This window comes from Petaurus breviceps, unplaced genomic scaffold (genome assembly GCF_028583685.1).
Source record: "Petaurus breviceps papuanus isolate PSGF00001 unplaced genomic scaffold, PetGlider_PUasm1.0 126, whole genome shotgun sequence".
Taxonomy (NCBI): Eukaryota; Metazoa; Chordata; class Mammalia; order Diprotodontia; family Petauridae; genus Petaurus; species Petaurus breviceps.
The window spans coordinates 3,319,665-3,344,335 of NW_027185655.1; the positions used below are offsets into that span (position 1 = coordinate 3,319,665).

Genomic DNA, 24,671 nt, shown 5'->3' on the forward strand with positions numbered 1-24,671 from the left:
GAAGAAGGAGAAGGAGAAGAAAAGGAAGGAAGGAAGGAAGGAGGGGAGGGAGGAGGAGGAGGAGGAGGGAAGGAGGAGGCAGAGATGGTAAGACATAAGACATCTTGGAAGTCAGACAAAGAGAAAACAGATTTGTGAGCCCTGAGCAGGCACTTTGTATAAAAATCATATCACACATTGCTGTATTAATATCTCCATGGTTTTTGCCATTTTTCTTTTTTGTGTATTCTCTCCCTTTCCCTCTCTCTTTCCAATTCATGTGCCCTTGAACTTGCCTGAAGAACTTCCCTTTTCCCCCTCAACACATACATCTTATACTACCTCTTCTGTTAGGCTGGGACACGGTAGAGTATCTTGGTTTCTTAGGAATAATAATCATAATTTTCTAACATCCTCAATTAGGGAAGTTATCTGGAGTAGTGGCTAGAGCATTGGATCTGGAGTCAGGAAACTCTGAGTTAAAATCTAGCCTCAAACTACTTAGTAGCTATGTGACCCTGGGCAAGTTACTTGAGTCATTTTTGCCTCAGTTTCCTCAACTGTAAAATAGGGTTAATAATAGCACTTACCTACCATGGTTGTGGATCAAATGAGATATTTGTAAAGGGCTTAACACTCTGCCTGGCACATAGTAGGCCTACATAGATAAGCTGCTGTTACTATTAATTATTGTTATAATTATCAATTACTCCATGGTAATATGTTAACCATTCATGGAGATACATTGAGTCTGTTAATGGAACTTTCATGGGGTTAGGGAATTGGGGAAAAGCAAGGACTTTCCCCAGTGATTTCTTGATAGTCAGCAAAGGCAGAGGCCATTAGTGACCTCTCTAATGTTTTGTGGCAAACAGCACTGGATAGATGATGATGTGCTCAAGACATTTGGAGCCTACGGTGTTGGCAGCCCAACCCAGGATGATAAAAATGGGCATGGTCAAACTAGGGCCACCTGGCGCCCTCTTGGATCGTGCATCAGAATAAACACATATATCTGAGTGAGTCTTTTATAAGGCGGAATGCTCCTCATAAAAAGGTCCAAGTCTTCCTTTCAATGGCACTTAAAAAAACCTCAAACAAACCAAACCTCTTTTCTGTATGACTATTTATTTTTATAATCCCTTCTCCAAATAGTCTGCCTTCTGGGGGAGCTGCTATTGAAATTATTAGCTATGAGGTTCTCTTTACTCCTCAGGGGTCTTACTGCCATCCATCAAGAAGATAAGTGGGCGCTAACCTTGATTCTAATATTGTTCTGCAGACTCTTCTTTCTGAAAGTCCATCTGTTGTTTATCTCTTTATCATTGTTATTTTACTCGTAAGATAAAAGTACACACCTATGATTTCATTCATTTCCTGCTGGTTTATCATCATTTTGAGTTATAAATTTGCAAGAGCTATAAACCTCTATATAGCTAAGCTATGTGAAGGTATTCACATAGGTTGAAACTGGATTTGTGATTTCACTGGCATAGGGAACTCCCAGTGAGGAAATTCCCATCATGAATGTTGAGCTATAATTTCACTGAGCCCTTGTAGCCTCAGAGATATGCTTAGGGGACTTGGAAGTTAAGTGACTGGCCCACAGTTATGTAACCAGTGTGTGTCAAAGGTAGAATTTGAACCCAGGCCTTCCTAACTTGAGGGTAGAGCTCTTTCTACTAGGATGGAATATTACATTACCACAGCCATTCTCAAGGATGTTACCATGGGAATATAAGATTCAGAAAGTGACTCTTGGGGCTAATACCCCTGACTTTGAATTTGGGCAGAGTTCTGAAAAAGAGACAGGTTAGGTGGGGTGGTGACATGAGAAGGAAGGTACAGCAGCCATTCTGGAGAGCAAGACTGGAGCCACATCCTAGCCTGTCCAAATAAGGGGCTGACTAAATAAATGGCAGGGGTCATCCCTCTGCACTGATGTGGGAAGTCACAGAACTGAAAGCTGTAAGTGCCAGAAAAGATTGGGAGTCAGTGGAGGCCAGACATTGTGGAATAGGCTGGTAAAATACTGGGTCCCCGCCTCTGTGGCTGGCAGGGGCCCTCTGTTAACTGTCCAAACATTTCCTTCCTGATTTCCCTCCCTCCTGGAGAGGGCAAGAATGAATAAAGGGCCTGTTTTGGGTCCCTATCAGCTTGTAGGCTTAGTCAGCCTGGATTTCAAACCAACTCTTTCTAATTGCTGTTTCATTGTTATATAAATTTGTTGTGATATGAAATTTGGTGGCCACCAGCCCAAACTAGGGTGGTTAAAACTGGCAGTGGGTTGAGACTAGGAGGAAAGGGAGGAAACTGGACATGCCTGGGAGCTAAAGGCACTGGAGGCATTTTGCCCAATAGTCAACGCTAAAGGGCTGGTGATGGGCTCGAAAGACAAAAGAGGATATGAATCTTCTTTGTCCCCTTGACTCTACCCTTAGAATCTAGCGAGCCATATCCTGTAATTCATGGGCTCCCTATGGCTGCTTCTCACATTGTTGCTTGAAAGAATGGCTTGGCTCAAGGGGGAATGGGTGACGACTTCATTTCTGTGCCATGGATCTCAACCAGAGAGCTGGATGGCGCTGGATGTTTCATCTAGGCTAGGCTGCCGGTGCTTGGAGCTGGATGGCTCCAGCCTTGGCAATCTCCCCTGGGTGGTTAGATGTGGGAGACTAAAACAAACCCAAACTCAAATCAAAATTGAAAACAGAATTTTCTTTGGATTAAGACTATAAAAAAAGACTTCAATGGATAAAGTAGAAAATGTTTTTGGAAAAGGTGTGCGTGAAAACATAAAAGAGCCAAAAAGAAGGTGTAGAATTATTTCAAAAGAAAATAACATAAACTAAACTGGGTTAATATTCTGTTCAAACTAGAAAAGGAGAAAGAAAAAATTTTAGCACCTCAGAGACAGAGAAATGAAAAAAAGATGGAAAACATTCAAAATATCAAATATTCAAAAATGCCCAACAAACACCCACATCTAATCAGGGATGATTTCAAGTTAATAGTCTTTGAAGGAGGCTCCGCCTTGCTTAGAACCCCAGCCTCTCCACCATGCTGCCATACCTTTCTCCTTTACTCACTTGTACTGTTTTTTGGAAGTCCACTCAAGATTAATGTCATGGACACTGGAGAGCTCTGGATAAAAATGTCTTCTCAGCTGCAGTGCTCACTTCCTTTATTCCCACCATGGTGAGTGGAAAAATGGCAAAATGACAGGAGGCTGTTCCACAGTGAGACCCATGTATGCTCATCAAAACTAGGACCTTTCCACTGGTAATGAAAAGGCAGACTGCTTCTCTTACTTAGGGCAATGACTGGGATTTGGGAGAGTCAAGTTGTCACCTTTCAGGTTACTTTCCATTGGTCTGGGTATTTTGACTACTTAAGTACTTTGTGATATTTGCCAGATCCTTAAGAATTAGCCTGAGAAGATCTTCCTCACACTGGTTCCTAGGAAGGAGGTCACCATTAACTCTGTCTCCTGTATTTTTGGGCATTACCTCACTCAAAGTGAGAACCTGAAAAGACCTTAGCTTAAAAGGGTCAGGGTCTCCCATTGCATCCTGGGCCACCTCCAGTCATCCTGATGAATATCTGGCCACTGGACCCAGATGGCTTTGGAGGAGAACGGGAGACTGGTGACCTTGCACAGCCCTCCCTCAAATCCATGTCAGCTACAAGTCACGTCATTATCTCCCTGATGTCATGGTTCTCTTCAAGAAGGAAGGACAAACACAACCTCCTGTATTGTGAAGAGAAGTAACTGAGCTTGGAGCAAAAGTTATTGTCCTGAGATGACATTTGTCTTGCAAAATCCTGAACAGCTGAATTGCAAGGGAAGAGTCAGGGAGGGTGTTACCAACCCCTCCTCCACTGTCCTTGTCCATCTTTGAAGAAAAGTGAAAGATAAAAAGAAGTCTTCACTTTCCCCCCATATCTACAGTGTTCTCCTTTCATGTCTTTATTGACCTCCCCACTAAAATCCTACCTTCTGCAGGAAGCCTTCCCTAACTCCTCTTGTGACTTTCCTCTGTTCATTATTTCCTATTTATTCTGTATATTTATTTTCAAGTTGTCTCCCCCTTTGGATTGTAAACTCCTTAAGGGCAGGGATGGTCTTTTGCCTCTTGTTGTATCCCAATTGCTTGGCACAGTGCCTGGGCACTTCATAAGTGTTTATTGAATGATCTTTGGTTTTGAATTATTCAACTTGATGCCATGTGCTTCAACTATGGCTAATCTTGAAGAATGACTGTAGTTCACTCCATGGAGATTCCATTTTACCACTCAGGTAATAGTCTTATAAGAAACAGTGGGGTCCAGTGGTTAGAGAGCTGGCCTCACAGTTAGGAAGACTTGGGTTCCTTTTCTGCTTCTCTCATTTTGGCTGGGTGACCCTGGGAAATTCACTGTGGTACTGAACCTCTCAGTACTACAAGTCCTGAGTTGCAAGAGGGTTGACAATTTGGGCATGTCTGTAAGCAGTAGAGAAGGAAACTGTGGATGAGAGAAGGTTAAAGATCAGAAAGAGAGAGGCAAGGACCAAAGGGGTTGGTAGAACAGTGCTGTCAAACTCCAACAGAAACAGATCCCAGAGGTCTTCATATTGACTTAGAAAACCACAAATTTACCTTATCCATATTGTATTTGATTTTTCTTTATTTTATTAATCATTTCTTGGTTACATTTTCATCTGGTTTGGACAGCACTCTGGATTTTTGAGTAGCTTGGACTTTGACTTCCTTACTGTAAAGGACAGGGCCAAAAGCGATAGTTAAAGGAGTTGGTGTTGGCATTAAATGCCACCTATCTTCATCAGAGACTGAAATAAAAGAGCAGAGAAACGGAGCCAATGTTGAGGTGATTTTAAGCATGAAATTTGGGAAGAGGGGGAATAGGCATTTCAATGGCCTCCATTTTTCATTAATATGGGAAAGGTCACACTACTGAGGGGCTGGAGAATGGTTGTAGGTGGCTTGAAGAGAGGTAGGAAGGTTTGCAAACTCTCCTCTGGAGAATGCAACAGAGTCAGCCATGGAAGAGTAGTGGAATTTCCATGCAACAGTGGGAGCCCAGTTCACACTGGATGACATAGGTGTGCAGTGGACTCAGTCTTTAAGGTTGAGTGTACATTCATCCACATGGGTGCATTTGGGGTTTGGAAAGTAGTGAGAAACAATAGACATTTCCTCATGTCCTCTTTACTTCTCAAACTCTTGCTGTTGGTCTTCAGACCCCACCACTGAAGTGTAACTGCTCTCTCCAACTTATCAGCCCTCTGAGAACCACCTATGTGTTGGCTTTTTCTCAGTCTTCTTCTTTCCTGACTTCCTTTTCCATGTCCTTCTTTTCCATTCCCCCTCAGCTTTGTCATACTCCTTTCTCCTAGCTCGACTCCTATCTGTCTGAAGCTCGTTTGTCTCCCTTTAAAAAGTGTCTTTAAAGCCCCCTCCATTTTTAATTCTTATTACTTTATAATGATGCCCTCCCTTCCCCTCAGAATGTCACCAAGTAACATAATATAATATTATTGTACACACAACATACTTATATGTTGTAATAACATGTTTCTAATAAAATGTTTTTGTGTTGTACAGTCATATTTTCAGTTATATCCAACTCATTGTGACCCTATTTGGGGTTTTCTTGGCAAAGAGAATGGAATGATTTGTCATTTTTTTCTCCAGCTTATTTGACAGATGAGTAAATAGAGGCAAAGATGGTTAAGTGACTTGCCCAGACTCACACAACTAACAAAAGTCTGAGGTCAGATTTGAATGCATGAAAATAAGTCTTTTGACTCTAGGCCTGGCCTCCATCCACTGTGCCCCCTAGCTGCCCTTATGATAAGTACAGTGAAGTAAAACCAATTGACCACTGAGGGGCCCTTCCTTGTCTCCGTGGCTGTTTCATGATCAATATCCTTTCCCATCTCCCCACTGTGGGAGGCTTTGTCTTGGGCTCTTTCTTCTTCTCTCTATATCACATCGCTATGATCTCATCAGCTTCCATGGGTTTGCTTATAGTTTCTACAGAGTTGAATCTCCAGTCTACATATCTAGTCATTATTTCTCTGCTAAACTCTAGTATCATTTTCGGGGCGGGGGGAGCGAACGTCTTGATACTATAATGGGTAAAATATCAAGGGGAAGTTGAAAGAAGGCTGTAGAAGCTGGTGGCAAGTGGCATCTCCAGTAGGTGGAATGGCAAGGACCTAACAAAATTTCTCTAATGACTATGAAACAGATTTCAGAGGATCCCAGCATTTAGAGCTGGAAGAGAATTGGCCCATCAATGCAGGCTGATTATGCTCCCATTTTACAGATGAGGCAAGTGGAGGGGGGGTGATAATTACACTAGTGTAAGAACACAAAGGTAGCATTGTAAGAAGCAGAGTTAGAATTTGAATCTGTTTCCTTTGAATCTAGATCAAGGGAACTTTTCCTATATAGCAGGACCTTTCTTTAGAAGGTACTTTCCTTACTACTTGGTTCAAAAGTCCACTCTTATGATCAATGTAGGCATAGAATTTATTAAATAATAGTAATTAATACTAGAGAGTTGGCAGAATTGATCACCAGCAGATCCTAGTAGTTTTAACCAGTTTGGCCAAATGCACTTGGAGATTTGAAATCATGAAAAAACTAATTTGTGTGTGCCTAATGTTAGTATTGGCAATTTGCCATGGTGTTCTGTTGAGAAAATGTTTAATGTTGCAAGATTTGTTTTCTTTCTCCACTTCTTAAATTAATTCCTTAATAGGATATGGTGTAAAGGGGACCAGACTTGGAAATAGAGTATCTGGGTCTAAAGCCTGGTTCTGGAACTTCCGATCTGTGTGGCTGTTGAGAAGCAGTATATTTTTTGCTCCAGTTTGCCTATCTGTAAAATAAGTTTAATACCATTATTTAACTGACAGGATGGTTGTATCCTTGGTCAGTCATGTTTTAGTCATGTCCAATTCTTTGTGACTCCATTTGGCGTTTTCTTGGCAAAGGTACTGGAATGGTTTGCCATTCCTTCTCCAGCTCATTTTACAGATGAGGAAATTGAAGCAAACTGGGTTAAAGTGGCTTGTTACATGGTTGTGAGGGATTTGCTTTGAAACCATTACAATGGTACTGTACTATAGGATCATAGATTTACAACCGGGAGGGACCTCAAAAGGGACAGTTAGGTGGTGTGGTGGATAGAGTGTTGGCCCTAGAATTCAGGAATTTGAATGTGAATTCATCTATGTGAATTCAAATCCATCTTCAGATATATACTAGCTGTGTGACCCTGAATGAGTCACTTAATCCTCTTTGCCTCAGTTTTCTCATCTGTAAGATGATTTGGAGAAGAAAATGGCAAACCACTCCAGGATCTCTGCCAAGAAAACCCCAAAAGGGGTCACAGAGAGTCAGAAATGACTGAACAACAGCAGAAGGGACCTCTGGGACCATCTAGTTGTACTCCTTCATTTTTACAGATGAGGAAACTGGGCACAGAGAGCTAAGTGATCTACCCAGGGTCACACAGCTAGAGAGCATAGATGAACCCAAACCACTTGAATCAAAAATCAGTATTTTTTTTTTCCTTTGCCAAAGCTAACTTCTTATTTATTATTCTTATTCTCATATAATACTTTTAAAGGAAGGGAACCAAATCAGCACCCACCTTCTTTTGATTTACTCCAGTTGGCAGCTTCCATTCTTGTGACTTTTGAGATAAAGCTACTGGACTCACCTCCTAGGCTTGTGAAGAGGAAACAATTGACACTGTTTTTTAATTCATGTTGTTTCTGAGACATTTCCTACTTCCTAGGAAAACTGAGCTTTCCCATGAGAACCATTTGCGAGCAAATGGTTTGGTTTGATAAATCTCACATGAAATGCAACAGGAAGTATTCCCCTGAGGCTCTAAGTTGGAGGAGAGGGAGGAGGGTAGAGAAAGTGGTTTGACTTCTTTGAATGGCCAGCAGGGCCCTACATTTCTCTGGAAGATTAATATAGACAGTCTCCTGGATTATGCTTGTCTTGGTTGAAGCCTCTTTCTTGAAGAAGGATAAGATTCCTTTTAATCTCTGCCAAAAAGAGGCAACAGCCCTATGAATTACAGTGTTTTCATAAGTGTCTGATGTTAGTGGGAAAAATAATCCACTGAAATTTAAAAGAAATATAGCATGTATTATCAGTCCATAAGCATTTGTTAAATTCTTACTATGAACCAGACACTGGTCTAAGTGTTGGAGAAACAAAGTAGAAGCAAAAACAGCCCCTACCCTCAAGGAACTTGCATTCTAATGGGAGAGGCAACATGTAAATTAATAAGCACACATAAGATACCTACATTGTAGATGGAAGGGAACCATAGAGGGGAAGGCTCTAACAGCTGGAAAGACTGGGAAAGGCCTCCTGTGGAAAGTAGGATTTTGGCTGAGTCTTAAAGGTTCTTAGTTAAATGAGAAGCAGAAGTGAGGAGGGAGAGTGTTTCTGGAATGGAGAGCCAAAATCATGGAGGTGGGAAATCGAATGTATGAAAGGGAGTAGGTCAGTGTACCTGGATCATATGGTCTGTAGAAAGGCATAATATAGAAGACTGGAGGGTAGGAAGGGGCCAGGTTGAGAAGGGCTTTAAATGTCCAATAGAGGACCTTATACTTGATATTTGAGGTATATTGTAGTTTTGTGATAATGCCTCTAACCAGGAAATTGTTGTCATGTCCTTATGGAAATGTAAAGTGAAAACCATAGATAAGAAAAATGAAATCTATATTGTTGTTATTGTTGTTGATATGTATGACTTATGTTACTTCTGAAATGGGTGGTTCCCATGGGTGACTAGTTCATAAAAGAGGGTGAAAAGTTTTGACCTCTTGCAACAAAGTCTAGAACATTGGTTTCTTTTTTTGTCTTGTCAGATGTTATGAAAAAAAAAATCACCTGTGAATTCTGTAGCTCCTTCAATCCAAAGAAAGGATTTCACAGCCTGATTGCTCATGGTCTTCTCTACAAAACAATTTTGACCTGGGTGCTTATTTTGCTTAATGCAGCATGGAGGAGAGGTGGTATTTCATTGTGGTTATGCTAACTTGAAGTCCAAGAAGACGTAGGTACAGGTCCAACTTCTGACAAATACTGGCTAGCCACCTAATGTAGAAATCTTTAAATATCACCTCTTCTTGGATATTTTGGTGCTTTGAATAGTTTGCAAACAGAAATTTCATTTAAAAAAGCTGTAATAGGGGCAGCTAGGTGATGTAGCGAATAGAGCACCAGCCTGGGAGTCAGGAGGACCTGAGTTCAAATGTGGCCTCAGACACTTAACACTTACTAGCTGTGTGACCTTAGGCAAGTCACTTAACCCCATTTGCCCTGTCTTCCCCCGCCTAAAAAAAGCCGTAATAGCAAAAATAATAAAAAAAATTAAGTAGTCGAGAGATTTAATTATAGGAATATTAAATATTATTTCTATTAATTAATTTTTATTAATATTACATATTAGTAAGATTTAATTCTGGCCATATCAAGAGTCAAACCAAAGAGTTTCTTTGTTGTTTTGAATTATTTTCATCGAAACCCCAAATCTTCCTCCCCAAACTCCAAACCCTAAAGTCCTAAAACTTGGGAGTTAATTAGCCACATAAATCACCTGTGTGTGTGTGTTTTTAATATTTGAAATTAAACTATGGTTGACTGAATCCTATTAGGGAAATCATTTCTACCTCCGGATCGCAATTAGTGGTCAAATCCAGGAGGAAGCTGCCGCTGTGCTGCTCAGACATTTTCACCTGTCTCCTCATTAGTGCGATCCATGAATGCGGTGAGGAATGGTATCTGAAATGCCCAATGATCTGTTTACCTCTCTTAGGTCACCACACGATCTACATTGGGGTTCACGTGCCGAAGAGCTATCGCAGGCGGCGGCGCCACAAGAGGAAGGCGGGCCACCGGGAGAAAAAGGAGAAGGAAAGAAACTCAGAGAACTATTCTGACAAATCTGACGTGGAGAATGCCGATGAGTCAAGCAGTAGCATCCTGAAGCCACTCAGTGAGTACTTTTTGGAGACTGGCTTTTTCTCCAGCCCTCTCCTAATCCTTTGGAAAGGCAGCCACAGAATCTCGAGGAGACTGGGAATTGGCTTCCCAAAGTTAGCTTCTCCTGGCCTGCTAGAAGAGAGGAGTATCTTGTGTTACTAGTATGCTGCTTTAGGAATTTATTGAGTAAGGGCACAAATGAAACAGAATTTCCTACACGAAATTTGATATGGCCTTTTAAAAATTCTGTCCTCAATTAGCAGTTGGGTACACCTAGGTGTTTAAGGGCAAATTTTTAATGGGAAATAACCTGGAAGATTTAATGACTCTTCTGTCTACTTTTCATTTAGGAACCTTTGTATCCTGGGTCAGCAGGTCCTGCTAGTCCTAGAAATGGATGAGATTTTAAAATGGAATAGTGCCAGGTTGAGAAGAACCAGATTGGGGAGGGAGCATGTAGGTAGTTCCAGGGATCTAGGCGTTGGGTTTTTTTGTTGGAACTGCTCTTTTAGAATTGTGTGTTCCATGATGGTTGGCTAGCAAGGAGGGGAGAAGGGAAGGATACAGAATATCTCTGGGGTTCTTTCAATTCAGCAGTTTGACACTTACATGTTTCTGTGATTTCACTGGTGATGGAATCCGCTCCAGTGATACACATCACCTCTAATTCATCTATCATTTTGTTGTTGGTCATTGGTTTCAGTCTTGTCTGACTCTTCATGACCCCATTTGGGTTTTTCTAGGCAAAGATGCTGGAATGGTTTGCCATCTCCTTCTCTGGCTCATTTTACAGATGAGAAAACTGTGGAAACTAAGGTTAAGTAACTTGGCCAGGGTAGCACAGCTAGTAAGTGTCTGAGACCAGATTTGAACTGAGGTATTCCTGACTTTGGACCCAGTGGGCCATCCACTGCACCACCTAGCTACCCCTTATCTCCTCCTAGGTGACTCTTGTTCATGTCTGTAAATCTTCCTCAAGGGTCCACCAAAGGTGCTCAGGGTCTTCATCTACATCTGTTGTTACACAGGTATTAATGACTGCCCTATTTCCTTTTCTACTCATCCATTTATTTGATAATATTTCTTGTATTGCTTCTCTTGGGCAATACTTTGTTGGTAACATGCTGACACATACTTCTTATACCCTTCATGCATGTGCTCACCATTGCCTTTGGAAGACTTTAATTCTTTGGATATGGTCACAATTCTATGACTCTCATGCCCATAATGTCAATGAAACAATATTAATGTTAGAAAGAAAAGCCTTTGTTTCAGAGAGAAGTTTAGGGCTTATTAAAAGCAATTTGCAGTTTCTGCAATGCAAATCCATCCTGTGCTTCAATTCTGGATGAATTTTGGTGTAAATCTTCAGTATTTCTCTAGGTTAGAGGTATTGGCACCAGCCCTATGGGTTGTCCATGAAATTGCATTCCTGAGTCTGGACAACAGGCATTTTAAAATATAAATGTTTTGCTGACACTTGTTTGAGTATCCACTTGTCACTTTTCAGTGATTCTTCTTGCCCCAAAGAATGCAGCCTTAGAACAAAGAAGTTCAGTTAAGCATATACATTAATATATTGGCTATGCTTTATTGTGTGTCTCATTGTCCATGACGTCTCCATTGGGAGGGGACAGGCATGCTCCAGGATCCATCCTCTGAAATCATGGATAATAAACCTTCATCCACTTGGTTTTTCCTGTGTGGATTGTAAAGTCAAATCTTTTTGAATGATTGAGTTTGAAATATTAGAGTAAAACCCTTAGAATAAAAGCCCCTAGCGTTGAATCCTGGCTGTGATGCTTAACACCTATGTGATTTTGGGGATGTCAGTCTCTTGACTTTCCTCGCATGTAAAATAAGGGGCCATACTAGCTGCCCTCTCAAGTTCCTTCCTTTTAGGAGCATCAAGGCATGATCCTCTGACTACTTCAGAGACTTTGAAGTATTCCAGGGATTGATGCAATCCCCACAATGTCACCTGAAAACAGGAGCCATTGGAAGAATTTTACCATCAAAAAAGCTCAGAAATTTTCATTTGGACCCTGTGCTGGATCTCTCCCTAACAGAGACAAACCACCATGTACCTCCATTGCTATCCCTGTTGCTGCTTCTCTCATGGGACCATATTTCATATACACACATATACATATATGGGTCTATGTGTATATATGCATATATTTATAGACACACATGTCCACATATGTCATGGTATGCACACAATAAATGTATTTCTACTTTAACATACACATGTATATGTACATATACAAACACATGTATACATATACATAGATATACATTTGGGTGTGTATCCCTATATGCATGCATATATACACATTCATCTCTCTCTCTTTATGTATGCGTGTGTATATATCTATCTCACCCATTGGTGGAGGAAATACTGGATGTAGATAGTCAAGAAACTATGGTCAGTGAGGGCCTGAACCCCAGTTTCTCTCAGCAACCACCCAGAAAGGGAAGAAGGATGAGGACAGTATTGTAAAAAGTGAGGAAAGGAATGGAGTCAGAGAAATTTGGAAAACTTGAATGAGTTAATACAGAAGCAGGAGAATAATTTAGGCCATGGTTATAATCACATACAGGAAAGCAACCGAAAGACCTAAGAACTCTAGGCAAAACAATGACCAATCATGCTGTGAAAAGTAGCACATTTCCTGCTTTTTGAAAGAGAGGTGGCACACATGAGAGATAGAGAATAAAGTGGATATTTTAAGAGACCACCCATATATGAATTACTCTCTTTGACTGTTCTGACTTGGTACAAGTGAGGGCTTTTAGTGTGTGTGTTCATGTGCATGTGTGTTTGTGTGCATTGCGTGTGTAGACATGGGGGGAGAGTGTGTGGATAGAGGTAATAGATGTGGAAAAAAAAGAAAAAAACTTCATTGAACCTTTTTTAAAAAATGCACAGAAGATAGAAAGAATTTTAGAAGGGGTACGGGCAAATAGGTCTGTGTTGTAACTACTGTATAGTTATTGTTACTGTGTATAACTACTGCGTTCCTTTAAAAAAAACCATTGTAATAGTCATAGTTTCATATACAACCTCTCTGTTCTTCTTTGTATATGGGAATGTTCGTGTTTGTTGCTGTCTGTTGTTCGTATTTTATATATATATATATATATATATATATATGTATGTATATGCATGCACACACACATATGAATATAGTTCAAGCCCTTTCACCTTTCACCCTGGCTATTATAATAGCTTTCTCCCTGGTGGTACTGTATGTACAGAGGAGAGGACCGTTGTGAGATATCATAAAGGTAGCATTAAGAGGAGGACTTAACAAGTAATTGGATATGAGGGTTGAGAGAAGAGTGAAGGATAAAATTAATATTCAGGCCTGGGTAACTAGGAGTATGTTGGTATCATAAACAGAAATAGGGACATTAGGAGGAAGGGCATGTTGAAAGAGTGAGCTCAGTTTCAGACACATTGAGTTTCAGGGTGCCAGTAGGACACTGAAATGGAGAAGTCCATCAGGCAGTTGGGAATGCAGGCCTAAAGCTCAGGAGAGAAATTAGAGCTGCATATAAAAAATTGGAAATTGTCTGCGAAGAATGAGTATTGCATCCATGGAGTAAATGAGATTGCTGGGGGGAGTTTATAGAAAGAGAAGGGAAAAAGGTAAAGGGCTGTGCTTTGGGGGTTACCCACACTTAGGTGTGGGAGGATAAGGTGAATCCATCCATCCATCCATCCATCCATCCATCCATCCATCCATCCATCCATCCAAAAGGAATGGGGGATAGCAATTCCAGAAGGTGCAGCAAAGTCAGAGATACTAAGCTCTGAGAGAAGGCCATTAATGGTGTCTGATAGTTAAGAGGGCTGGCAACTTTCATAAGAACAGTGTTATAGTATACTTAGGTTGGAAGCTTAGCCTGCATGAGGTTGGGAAATGAGTGGGTAGTGAGGCAAGTGGAGCTGATTGAATATTCACACTGCTTTCTAGCACTTTAGCAGTATAGGGGAAGAGAAATAAAGGCTGATGCTTTCAGGGAATGTCAGGGTCAAGGAAATTGTTTTTAGGCAAGAGGAGATCTGAGCATGTTTAGAGGTAGTCAAGAAGGAGTCAGAAGAAGAGATACAGCATTTGGGAGAGAGGAGAAATTGTCTTCAGTGTAATCTCTGCAAGGAGACAAGAAGGAATGGGGCTGAGGGCACAAGCAGAAAGGTTATGCCTTTTTGAGGAGGAGGGTCTTCATTTCTGAAATTAGAGCAAAGGAGAAGATCGGGGAAGATCTAGATGTGTTCCATGGAGAATGAGAGAAGAAAGAGATTATGACAGATGCCCTTACTTATCTGAGTAAAGTAGGTGACAAGGTCATCTGCTGAGACATGAAGGAGATGATAGTGAAATTGGGATCTTGAGATATCAGGTGACTCAGAGTAGTTACCGAGGCAGGAGTCAATCAGATCAATAACGAGATTACCAAGTCCCAGTTGAGACTGGATAGCATGAGTTTGTATGAAGTTGGATAGCAGGACCCACTCAATGTGGATTCATTTAGCTATTGGTTGCTGAGATGAAAGGATGGAGAGGATTCCCTAAGGTCACTGTGGTGAGAATAGGGACAATAAGAAGACAAGAAGAAGGCAGCATATTTAAAGGCAGGTGATGGTGCCTTGTTGAAATGGCCAACTATAGGCTCAATACTGAAGAAAGAGAAGTGAAGTCAGAGTTGTAGTAAGAGACAGCATGGGGTATTGGTTAGAGTATACAGGGGACTTGGAGTCAGGAAATCTGGGGTTCAAAACCTGCCTCAGACATTTAGTACCAATGAGATGCTGTGTAAATCACATCATTTCTTTGTGACTCAATTTCCTTATCTGTAAGAGGAGGAGGCGATTGAACTAGATGACCTCCAACCTCCCTTTTAGCTCTAAATCTTTGATATAAAATGGAATGGAAGAATAAAGAGGGATGGAGAGAGTGGAGTTTGTGAGGAAGATAGGCAGCAGGAAAAAGTGAAGCTTGAGGTAGTGGCAGAGGTGGGAAGCATGAGCAAAGAGAAACAAAATACAGTTTAGTTTCTAAGAGGTGAAACAGTTGTGTATGGTAGGGCATATCCATATAAAGTGTGTCCTTATAAGGCATGCCCATTCCTGCAGGATGCTGAGGTAGAGGGAAGATTGACATTGTGGGTGTGAAGGCCAAAGGATGAAACTGAGTTTGCTAACAACAGATTAATAGGCCAGTGCAATGGCTGAGTAGAGGACAATTGTGACTGGGTAGAGATGGATGGGGTTAAGAGATCTGGGAGAAGTAGCAAGGGAAAAAGGCAGAGTCAGGAATCAGTTCTAAATGACAGTGATTAGAGGAGGTCATGATTGTGGGGATTTGATGGTCACAGGGCAAGGGGAGAACCAGTGGGCAGAATGCTGTAGATGAAATCTTCCGAGATATTTTACTTAGAATTGTGGTGCCTTTGTTGATGTTCTATCCATTCAAGTAACTAAGTGGATGTGTGTGTGTTTGTATGCATGTGTTCAGGTATGTTTTCTCTTTCCTTGGAGAGACCTTAGCCATGTGTAGCCCTCCAGCTAAAACGAGGCATCACCATTCTGTGTGGTCAGGAACTTGCCCCAATTTAGAGAGGTCGTCCCCCTGACCGAACTCATATACTTTGGACGTTTCATGTTGGCAAAGAGTCCTAAATTTTTAGTCTTTTTTTTCCTGTACCAGGAGAAGTAAGGAGCTTGTAGCAAATTACATTATGGGTGGGACAGATGAAGATTGGATTCAGTAATCACAAGTGATGACAGACAAAATTAGACTAAAAAGCTTGAGGGTCTTGAAAAGTAATTTTACGGAGTTAATTTAAAAGGGGGCGTGAAACAGTAATTTGTGTCTTTTATATTCTGACAGTTGGAACAGAGCAGGTGGAATAGGAAGCTAGAGAAGCTACTACATTAAGAGCAGATTGGACAGGGTTCAGACGTGGTTCACCGAGATGGAGGGGGAGGTTGATTGGAAAGAGCGTGATTAAGACTTGGATGGGGAGAAAGGACAGGAAAACGAAACGTACACTTTTCATTCGAACATTTGGAGAGAAACTGAAAATGATTATGCAATGTTGGCTAAAGGATAGGGGTGTGTTATGCATAGCAATGTCTATGTGTAACACTTATAGAGAAATGTTTTAAGGCCGTTAGCGCTCTAGAATGAGGGGGAGAAGAGTGATTCACTAGGGAAAAATAAAAACCCTGACCTACAGTATAGATTGATGCCATCTCTCATAGTTTACTAGCTCTGTTGGAAGACACCCAGATCCAAAATAGCAGGAATGTGTAGAGGAGAACAAGGAGGTGGTCGGGACTTTGATTTACCAGCTGTTTGCTTCATGGCTGGCTCTGGCCAAAGCATATTCCATCACTCTCATTCTTTCCCATTGAACCTTCAACTTGAATATGCATTTGTCATATGGTGAGATCTCAAATATATGTATGTATATCTATGCACAGAAATGTATACATACTCTTATATTTTCATCTATTTCATACTTATCATTTTGCATTTGGGGAATCAATTAGATGTTTGGTATCAAAGAATGTGTAAATAATTCGATCTCTTATCTTTTTGACACTGGAGAGTTTTTATTATTAAGAGATATTGACTTCTGTTTTTGCACCCAAATATCTCAAGGAATCACGTAGAAGAACAGAATGAAAGGCACAGTCTGAATTTAGATAAAGACAGGCACCAAATCATCCAGTTATCTTCTAGTAATGGCTAAACAGAAGGCAAATCAAGACTAATTAAAGCATAACAGGAGCGGGTGAGATAACACATGTAAAAAACTTTGCAGGATAGAAATGCTACCTATTATTACCGTGTTCTCATGCTTATTTTTATTTTTATAAAATTCTGTCCATAAATATGAGATGCTCTCCCACCAAAGCCCATAGTGTATCCATAGGGGAGAGTGAGCACAAACTTCTGGTAGCACTGCTTTTTATTTGTTCTGTCAAGGCATGCACATTTCTTCAAAATGGAAAGGTAGTTTTGACTCTTTCGCTTGGTGTCTTGAGTGACGAATCCAACCTATTGAACTAAGTAATGGATTGAATTTGTTACTCTCCAGCTCTTCCCAGCTCCCCAAAGTTGCCAGAACCTTCCAGTTCATTTTTTAAAAATGTGGAAATATTGGCAGTGAGGGAGTTTGGGGAGGAGGGAGGTGGCAAGCACAAGGAGTGACAGTGGAATGGGAAGGTCGTGTGTAATGAGTGCACAATAAGACAGGCATACTGTGTTTTTTCTTTAAAATAATTCTTTTTCACTACTCAGTGTTAAACTTCCTTTTTTTCAAGTTGGTAGTTGTGATACTCCACGAGTTGTCCAGAAAGTAGATGAAGACATGGTGCTGGCTCTGAGTGGCCTGGGATAAGGCAGATTCTTCTTTTGGATGCTTTCTGCCTCTATGCTGCTTATTGCTCTAGACTGGGTTTTCTAGAATATTTATAGGCTAGTTAGTCTTTCTTCTGTCTACAGAGACTCTCCCAAGATTTGTCATCTGTTTAGAGAGAGAAAAACAATACTAATAATGGGTCCTGGGTTCAAACCCTAGCATTGTGTGACCTGGGGCAAGTATTTAACCTTCCTGGGACTCATTTTCTTCATCTGAAAAATGAAGGGGTTGAATTGGATTCTTCACCTGAGGTCCATTAATATATTTAAGGGGGTCCATAAGCTTGGATGAGAAAAAAATTAGATTTGTTTGTAATGGGAAAAAATTCACTAACCTCTAACTGAAGCTTAGCATTGTCTTCATTTATGAATGTAGGCAACAAATCAGTTGTATTAGCAGTACCTATGACTTTATTGCCAGTAAAAATCACAGATATTTTTATGTTATGGATTTATTATTTAATCTATTATGCCATAATATATTACAAGAATATAATATAATGTTTTCTATTATAGCATACTAGAATTGTTGCAGACATCTCAAAATATCATTCATGCTTATCATAACTCCCATTGCTGTGGTTATTAGGCTTCTGGGCAGTGTATGAGTACACAGTTGTCCTATATACTGTTGCTTGTCCTATATGCTATTCTTGCTTTAAATTATGGAAGCTTTAATTCCATTTGCAACAAAACATCTTTGAGAATCAGGATATTCAATATTCAGAACCACTGAGGCAAAAACCCTCAAAATTGATTGGACGTCCAACATGACATGTCTTGTGCTTCTTCATCAAAGAGCACCTGTCTCATAGATGAATGTCCTTTTGTAAGCTAAGTAAATCATAGCCCTCACACTGATGTTTTTTAAAAATTAAAATTTCACTTTAGCTTACCTGTATTTTAAACAGACTGTGTTGTTATTTAATACATTAATAAAGAAGCACACATTACTTCATCACAGATTTGCTTTTTAAAAATATTTTGAAAATTATATTATATTATAATTGGTTTCCTTTGCAATCCCATGTATTTTGTTTTTTACATTTAAACAGAGTCTTCTGAAAAGAGCTACTGATGGGATCTATCACACAAAAAGGTTAAGACCCTTTGTATTAAATTGCCTTGGAGCCCCCTTTCAGCTCTACCTACGTGAGCATAAAACTGATGTTCATATGGTATTTTAATGTTTTCAAAGTGTTTATATACATTATTTTATTTGACCATCATAGAATCCCTATGAATAGGTATCACAGGTATTATTATCTTCATTTTACAGATGAGGAAACTGAGACAGAGAGAGGTTAAGTGACTTGTCCACGACCACACGGTTTACAAGTCTTTGTGGTGCAATTTCGATCTAGAGCTTCCTGTCTTTAAATCCAATAATCCTTTTCAGCATGTTAGTTCAAGGTCTCCACCCCTCTCTCATCCCAACCCCCATCTTGAACATGAGCCTAGCTCTATATTTGTGTATATTGTCCTTCATTGATCTTTATTTAAAACCTTTAAGAGCATATAGCTCTTGCTCCATAAACTTGCCTTCAGTTAGTCTTATACTCCACTATTTGTGTTTTCAGCTCATTGGACTCCTGTCAGGACTGGCAGATATATGCTAATAAGCACTGTTTTATGATCTTGGAAACATGGATGCCAGTCAGTGATCTAGTTAAATTCAGGAAATGGGCAACTTCTTTTGCTTCTGGGTAAAGCAAACAGTATGGCTCTTTCTTGGCGCCAAGAATATTTGGGATTGTATCATTTGATTTTTCCTTTTCCTAGTATGCCTCCAACCCAACTGCATTTTTTATGACCTAAGTAAGCATATTACTACTTTCTCCTTATTTCTCCTTTCTTTCCTTATTTATTTTCTTAGTTGATTATTTTCTTTATTATGTATCAATATGTTGCATATATTTTTATTTATGATAAAGCAAGATTTTTTTCTTATTTTTCTTCATCCATTTCTTTTTTCTTTGAGATTTTTATAAATTAAGTTATTGTGCAGGAAAGAGTAGAGGGGAATTTTTCTTTTGTGTGTCAAACTCAGTCTTTTTGTGTTTGAAATTATAGGGTAGGAACATTTCCTTTTAAAAACATTCTATGTCTTGTTATTTTTCCTTCAATATAAGCAAGAAGTGCATTCTCTTTAAGCTTTGAAAATATGTCATTCCTGGTAAAAATTGAGTGTGTGTGTGTGTGTGTGTGTGTGTGTGTGTGTGTGTGTGTGTTTTGGGGGTGAGGCGGGGAGGAATTTATACTTTCCCTTTCCAAAGAGAATTCTTGTACTCCTTGTCTTCCTTCAGGGGCATCATCTATGAATATTTGTATATATGTAAGGAGAATTATTATAAGGCCAGATCACAACATAAGCCATTTTGTTGCTATTGAAACCACATTCCCAGCAAGAAAATTGAATGCCCTAAGAGAGAAGACTTTCCATAAGGGCAAGAGTTCTTAATCTGGGGTCAATTATTTGTTTTTATTAAATATTTTGATAACTGTATTGGAATGTAATTGGTTTCCTTTGTAATTCTATCGATTTTATGTTATGCATTTAAAACATGATTCTGAGAGGGCATCTATTGGTTTCCAAGTTTGACAAAGGGGCCCATGATTGAAAAGAAAAGGTCAAGAACCTCTGTCATGGAGTGTTTTCATTCTAATCCTGTCTATAACCAACCAATATCTTCCTCTCCCTCAAGTCCTCTGTATTTTCATCAAGAATACCCTATCAGAATGTTGTTCTACCCCCTACTTCACTTGAATCTGTCAGTTTCTGTAGTCCCTCTATTTCTTGACCTAACGTTCAACCTTGGCTCCTGAATTCTGGCCAATGCAAATTCTTTTAGAGAAGAAAGAAGCAAGTAACCTTATAGAGTCTTTGGCAGTTTGGGGAAGCCTATAGACCCCTTCTCAGAATGATGCTTTTAAGTGCATAAAATAAAATTTACAGGATTACAGAGGAAATTGATTATATTGAAATAGAACCATAAAAAACTTGAGACACATTTATGCTCCCCTCCCATTAAGAACCCCTGTTCTAGCTTGGCAGGGTAGCATACCCACCAACAACACACTCTCTCACCCCCTACCCCCCATACCTGTAATCTCTGCAATCAGGAAGGGTGATCCCAATTGATGAATTGAGTTTGGGAGTTCTGAGAAATAAGAGGGTTAAGACTGATGGGGTGTCTACATTGAGTCTGGTACACAGATGGTGAGCCCCTGAGAAAAGGGACTTATTAGGCTACCTAAGGCTACCTGTTCCAAACCAGTCCTTACTGGAAATGGAACAGGCCAAAGTCTCTGTGTTGATAGGTAATGGGATTGGCTCATGAGTGGCTACCATATTTCCAGGCCAGTCAAGATAAAAAGATCTGACCTTAAAAACAAAACAAGTGAGCAAATGCCTCGTCCCCATGTTGAATTGCAAAGAAATGAACACTTCACGAATATAATTCTCTTTCTCTTAATTGAAATGCAATTGTCTCATGGTATCAAAGGCAACTGATGGGCACTTCTCTTTACCAAATGCCTCTCCGGATTCACTCATCAGTCGGCACTCTCAGCTCGGCTTTTCACTATGCACCCCAGTGCTTGAGGGTGAAAGTGAATGGACTGTTTGTTCTCATCAGCAACAATAAACACTTTTTTATGGCTCAGTAGTAGTTGGGAATGCACTGGCAGTCACAGGGGAAACTGAGTCCACGGGGAATCAAAAGGAGAACTTCTTGAATGGGAGCTGTGCAAAAGGTTGGGAGACTGGGCGAGATTTTATGCTGTGTGAACTGGACCCTTCCCTCTCCCCTCTCCTCCATTTTTGGTGGGTTTTACTCTAAGGAGTCCAAAAGAAGGAGACACCTTTAGGAGGTGTGTGTGTGTGTGTGTGTGTGTGTGTGTGTGTGTGTGTGTGTGTGTATGTGTGTGTGGTGGCATCCAGAAAGCATCAGTCTTCATAGAGTCCAGGAGGTCTGGAGAACAATCCCAACTTTATAATACTTTTCTCATTTTTGCCAACTGTTTGCAGAATGATCCTGGTGTGTTTTAAATATTCAGTTCCTTTCTTTATTCTCTCCCATTATCTAATGGCTAGGAATAGATTGGGGGAGGTGATTGACCCAGACTGTTCTTTTACAGTATTAAAAAACAAACAAACAACTTTATTGTGACTTTGAACTAAACCTCCAATTTCATTGGTGCAGGAAATTCCTGGTGAGGAGGGTCCCTCAACCCATACAAATTGACACCTGCTTTGTAATTCACAACACTGGTGAATTATCAAAGGCACTTAGAGGTTAAGTGACTTTCCCAGGGTCACACATTCAGAGGCAGGTTGAACCCAGGTCATCCTGACTTCAAGATCAGCTCTCTATCTACAGTTGCCTCTTTTTTTTAATCACGTTTTTATAAAATCATGGGATACCAAAAAGGTCTGGGTCCTGTGAATGAGACTGATCAACAGAGAGAGGAAAGGTTCCCATACAAGTAGGGATAGGAGCCAAAGCCATGCTGAAATTTCCATACTTTTAAATATTTTAAAGTATATTCTGTTTTCTTTACCCTTAGATCAATATTGAATTAGGGCCAACCCACCCTTCATGTGCATTCTAAGAGATTATCGGCAAGAACCCCATGTTGAACAATGAGAGGTGGGGGGAGGTTGTGGTAGTAAGGGGAAAGACAGCTTTTGGGGGAAATAATCTTCAGTGGAGTGCCACCTGATGGCCAAGCAATGCTTTATTTTCTTTTGTTGGCTAATTTGTTCATTAGGTGACAGCCTTGTTTTCTTCTGTAGGCTTGTGGAAAGGATGCCATGAGTCAGATATGGGCTGCTATTCCTATCTCAGCATTTCATGTGTATCTGGAACACCTATTGAATATGCAGGAAACTAATGTTTTCTGTCCTAATGATTTCTGTGAACTCTTGAAAGAAAGTCACTCTGGTTAAGAAGGGCTATTGAGTGAGGAAAACCAGCTATCCTAAACCATGATTACAATCTGGCAGATTGGGTTAGTTGATAAGCATTTATTAAGCACCTGTTACTATGGGCCAGCCACTGTGCTAAATGGTAGTGATACAAAGAAAGACAAAAGACAGTTCCCCCTTTCAGAGAGCTCATAGTCTAATCAAGGAGTCAACACAAAAACAGTTATGTACATAAAAGAAATATACAGGATAGATGGGAGAGAATCCACAGAATTGAAGAAGGTGAGATTTTTATCTGGAATGTGAAAGATGACAGGGAAGTCAATACAGAGATAGAGAGGGAAAGAATTCGAGGCATGAGGGACAGCCAGGGAAAATACCAGGACTTCAAAGATGTTTTTTTTGGTTGTACTTACAGGTATAACATTGTGATGTTTTGTGTGGTATGAATAACTGTTCTTTATGCCTTCTGACTGGCTTTTGAGCTGATTGTTAAAGTGAATACACGAACCATCTAAGAAACCTTGAATTTTTAATGGAAATGTAAATATTTTAATTGACATTATGATGTTTCCAAATGACATTTTAAGATTCTCTAAAATAATATTTTCTTTTCTTCCTTGACTATTTGTTTATAATTGTTATTTTATCCATTTCATGATTATAGGGCAATATAGTGTGTGTGTGTGTGTGTGTGTTTGACAAGAGAATTGATGCTTGTTCTGTTTATATAGTCCAGAGTCCAGGCCTCCATGGAGGATTTTGTTGCTCTCCAAGGACTAATTTATGCTAGGATCTTTTGTCTTGGGGTAGCAGGGAGGACAGGAAAGACTGGATATTGATACATAGAGTCATGAGATTGATTTTGTTGGCTTGAATAGGGTCTCTGCCACAGGACACATGGGAATTGGTGAGCCAAATTGGCCTTCATGTTTGAAATTCACTAAGGGGAAAGAAAATAATTGCATGAATTTTGTAGAAAAGATATTTTATTTTGGAGGCAAAAAGGCATTCTCAGAGGACTGTCCAAATTCCTATGTGGGGGCATTTAAAAAAGATCAAGTCAGATAAACTTTCTTCATTTTGATTTTCCTGGGCAATATGATATAATGGAGAGTACTGGACTTGGTGTCAGGAGGATTTTGGTTTAAGTCTGACTTCAGGTCGCTGCTAGAATGTCAGACTGGGCAAGCCATTTGACTTCTCTTTGCCTCATTTTCCTCTTCTCCAAGACAAGGAAGATGGACCTAACCTTTAGGGTCTACTCAAGTACTTAATTTATAAATCTGTGATCTTAGGGTCTAATTATACATGTGTATACTCTCCAGCAGATTATTGTTAATATATGACTGACTGAAAGATATAGAGAATACAGGATGTCATTATACTTATTGTTTATTGATTTAAAAAAAACATCGATTCATATAATTGAAAGAGCAATCCTTAAAGCCTCTTTTCCAATAAGGTATTTCCCATCCAGGTGGTTCAGTGGATAGAACACTGGGTCTAGGGTCAGGAAGACTCATCTTCTTGAGTTCAAGTCTGGCCTCAGACACTTATTAGGTAAATGTCTTACTAAGTATGATTCTGGGAAAATCACCTAACCCTCTTTACCTCAGTTTCCTCATCTGTAAAATGACTTGGAGTAGGAAATGGCAAACCACTCCAGGATTTTTGCCAAGAAAACTCCCCCAAAGGGGTCACAAAGAGTTGTACATAACTGAAAATGACTGAACAACAAAATTTTCCATCTATATTTCAAATTATATGAGGTTCTTTGAAGATGTAACAGACAGTGCCTTGTTTGACTAACCTTTGAATGTAAACACTAGGGGAGGCATAAAACAGAAAGACCTCTGTTTGGCAAAGGTACTTGCACCATCATAGGGAAGATTCAGTGCAGAGTCCTAGGTGAAGAGAAATCCTCTAGAGATGGTGAGGTCCTTCCCTAGAGATGTTTTGGTTTCAGATGACATTGTACTGGTTGTATCAAGCTCTGAGACACTGCAGAACTTCCTGGAAGAGAACCATAATCTCTCCATTTGTTCATATCCATTGGTCTATCCATCTATCTGTCTATCCATCTTTCTGTCCATCCAATCCATCCAATCCATCCATCCATCCATCCATCCATCCATCCATCCATCCATCCATCCATCCATCCATCCATCCATCCATCCACCTATCCATCCACCTATCCATCCATCTATCCATCCATCCTTCTATCTATCCATCTATCTATCTATCCATCTATCTATCTATCTATCTATCTATCTATCTATCTATCTATCTATC

The 24,671-nt window shown here is 40.0% G+C and overlaps 1 protein-coding gene across 5 annotated transcripts in view; it reads left to right on the forward strand.

Moving 5' to 3' along the window:
• SLC4A4 (solute carrier family 4 member 4) overlaps positions 1-24,671 on the forward strand; it is a 419,170-nt gene that overhangs the window by 75,969 nt on the left and 318,530 nt on the right. For all 5 annotated transcript variants that reach the window (XM_069091658.1, XM_069091663.1, XM_069091665.1 and 2 more), the window contains one exon: positions 9,841-10,020. In XM_069091658.1, coding sequence (XP_068947759.1) covers positions 9,841-10,020 — 180 coding nt within the window. The remainder of the gene's footprint in view (positions 1-9,840; positions 10,021-24,671) is intronic.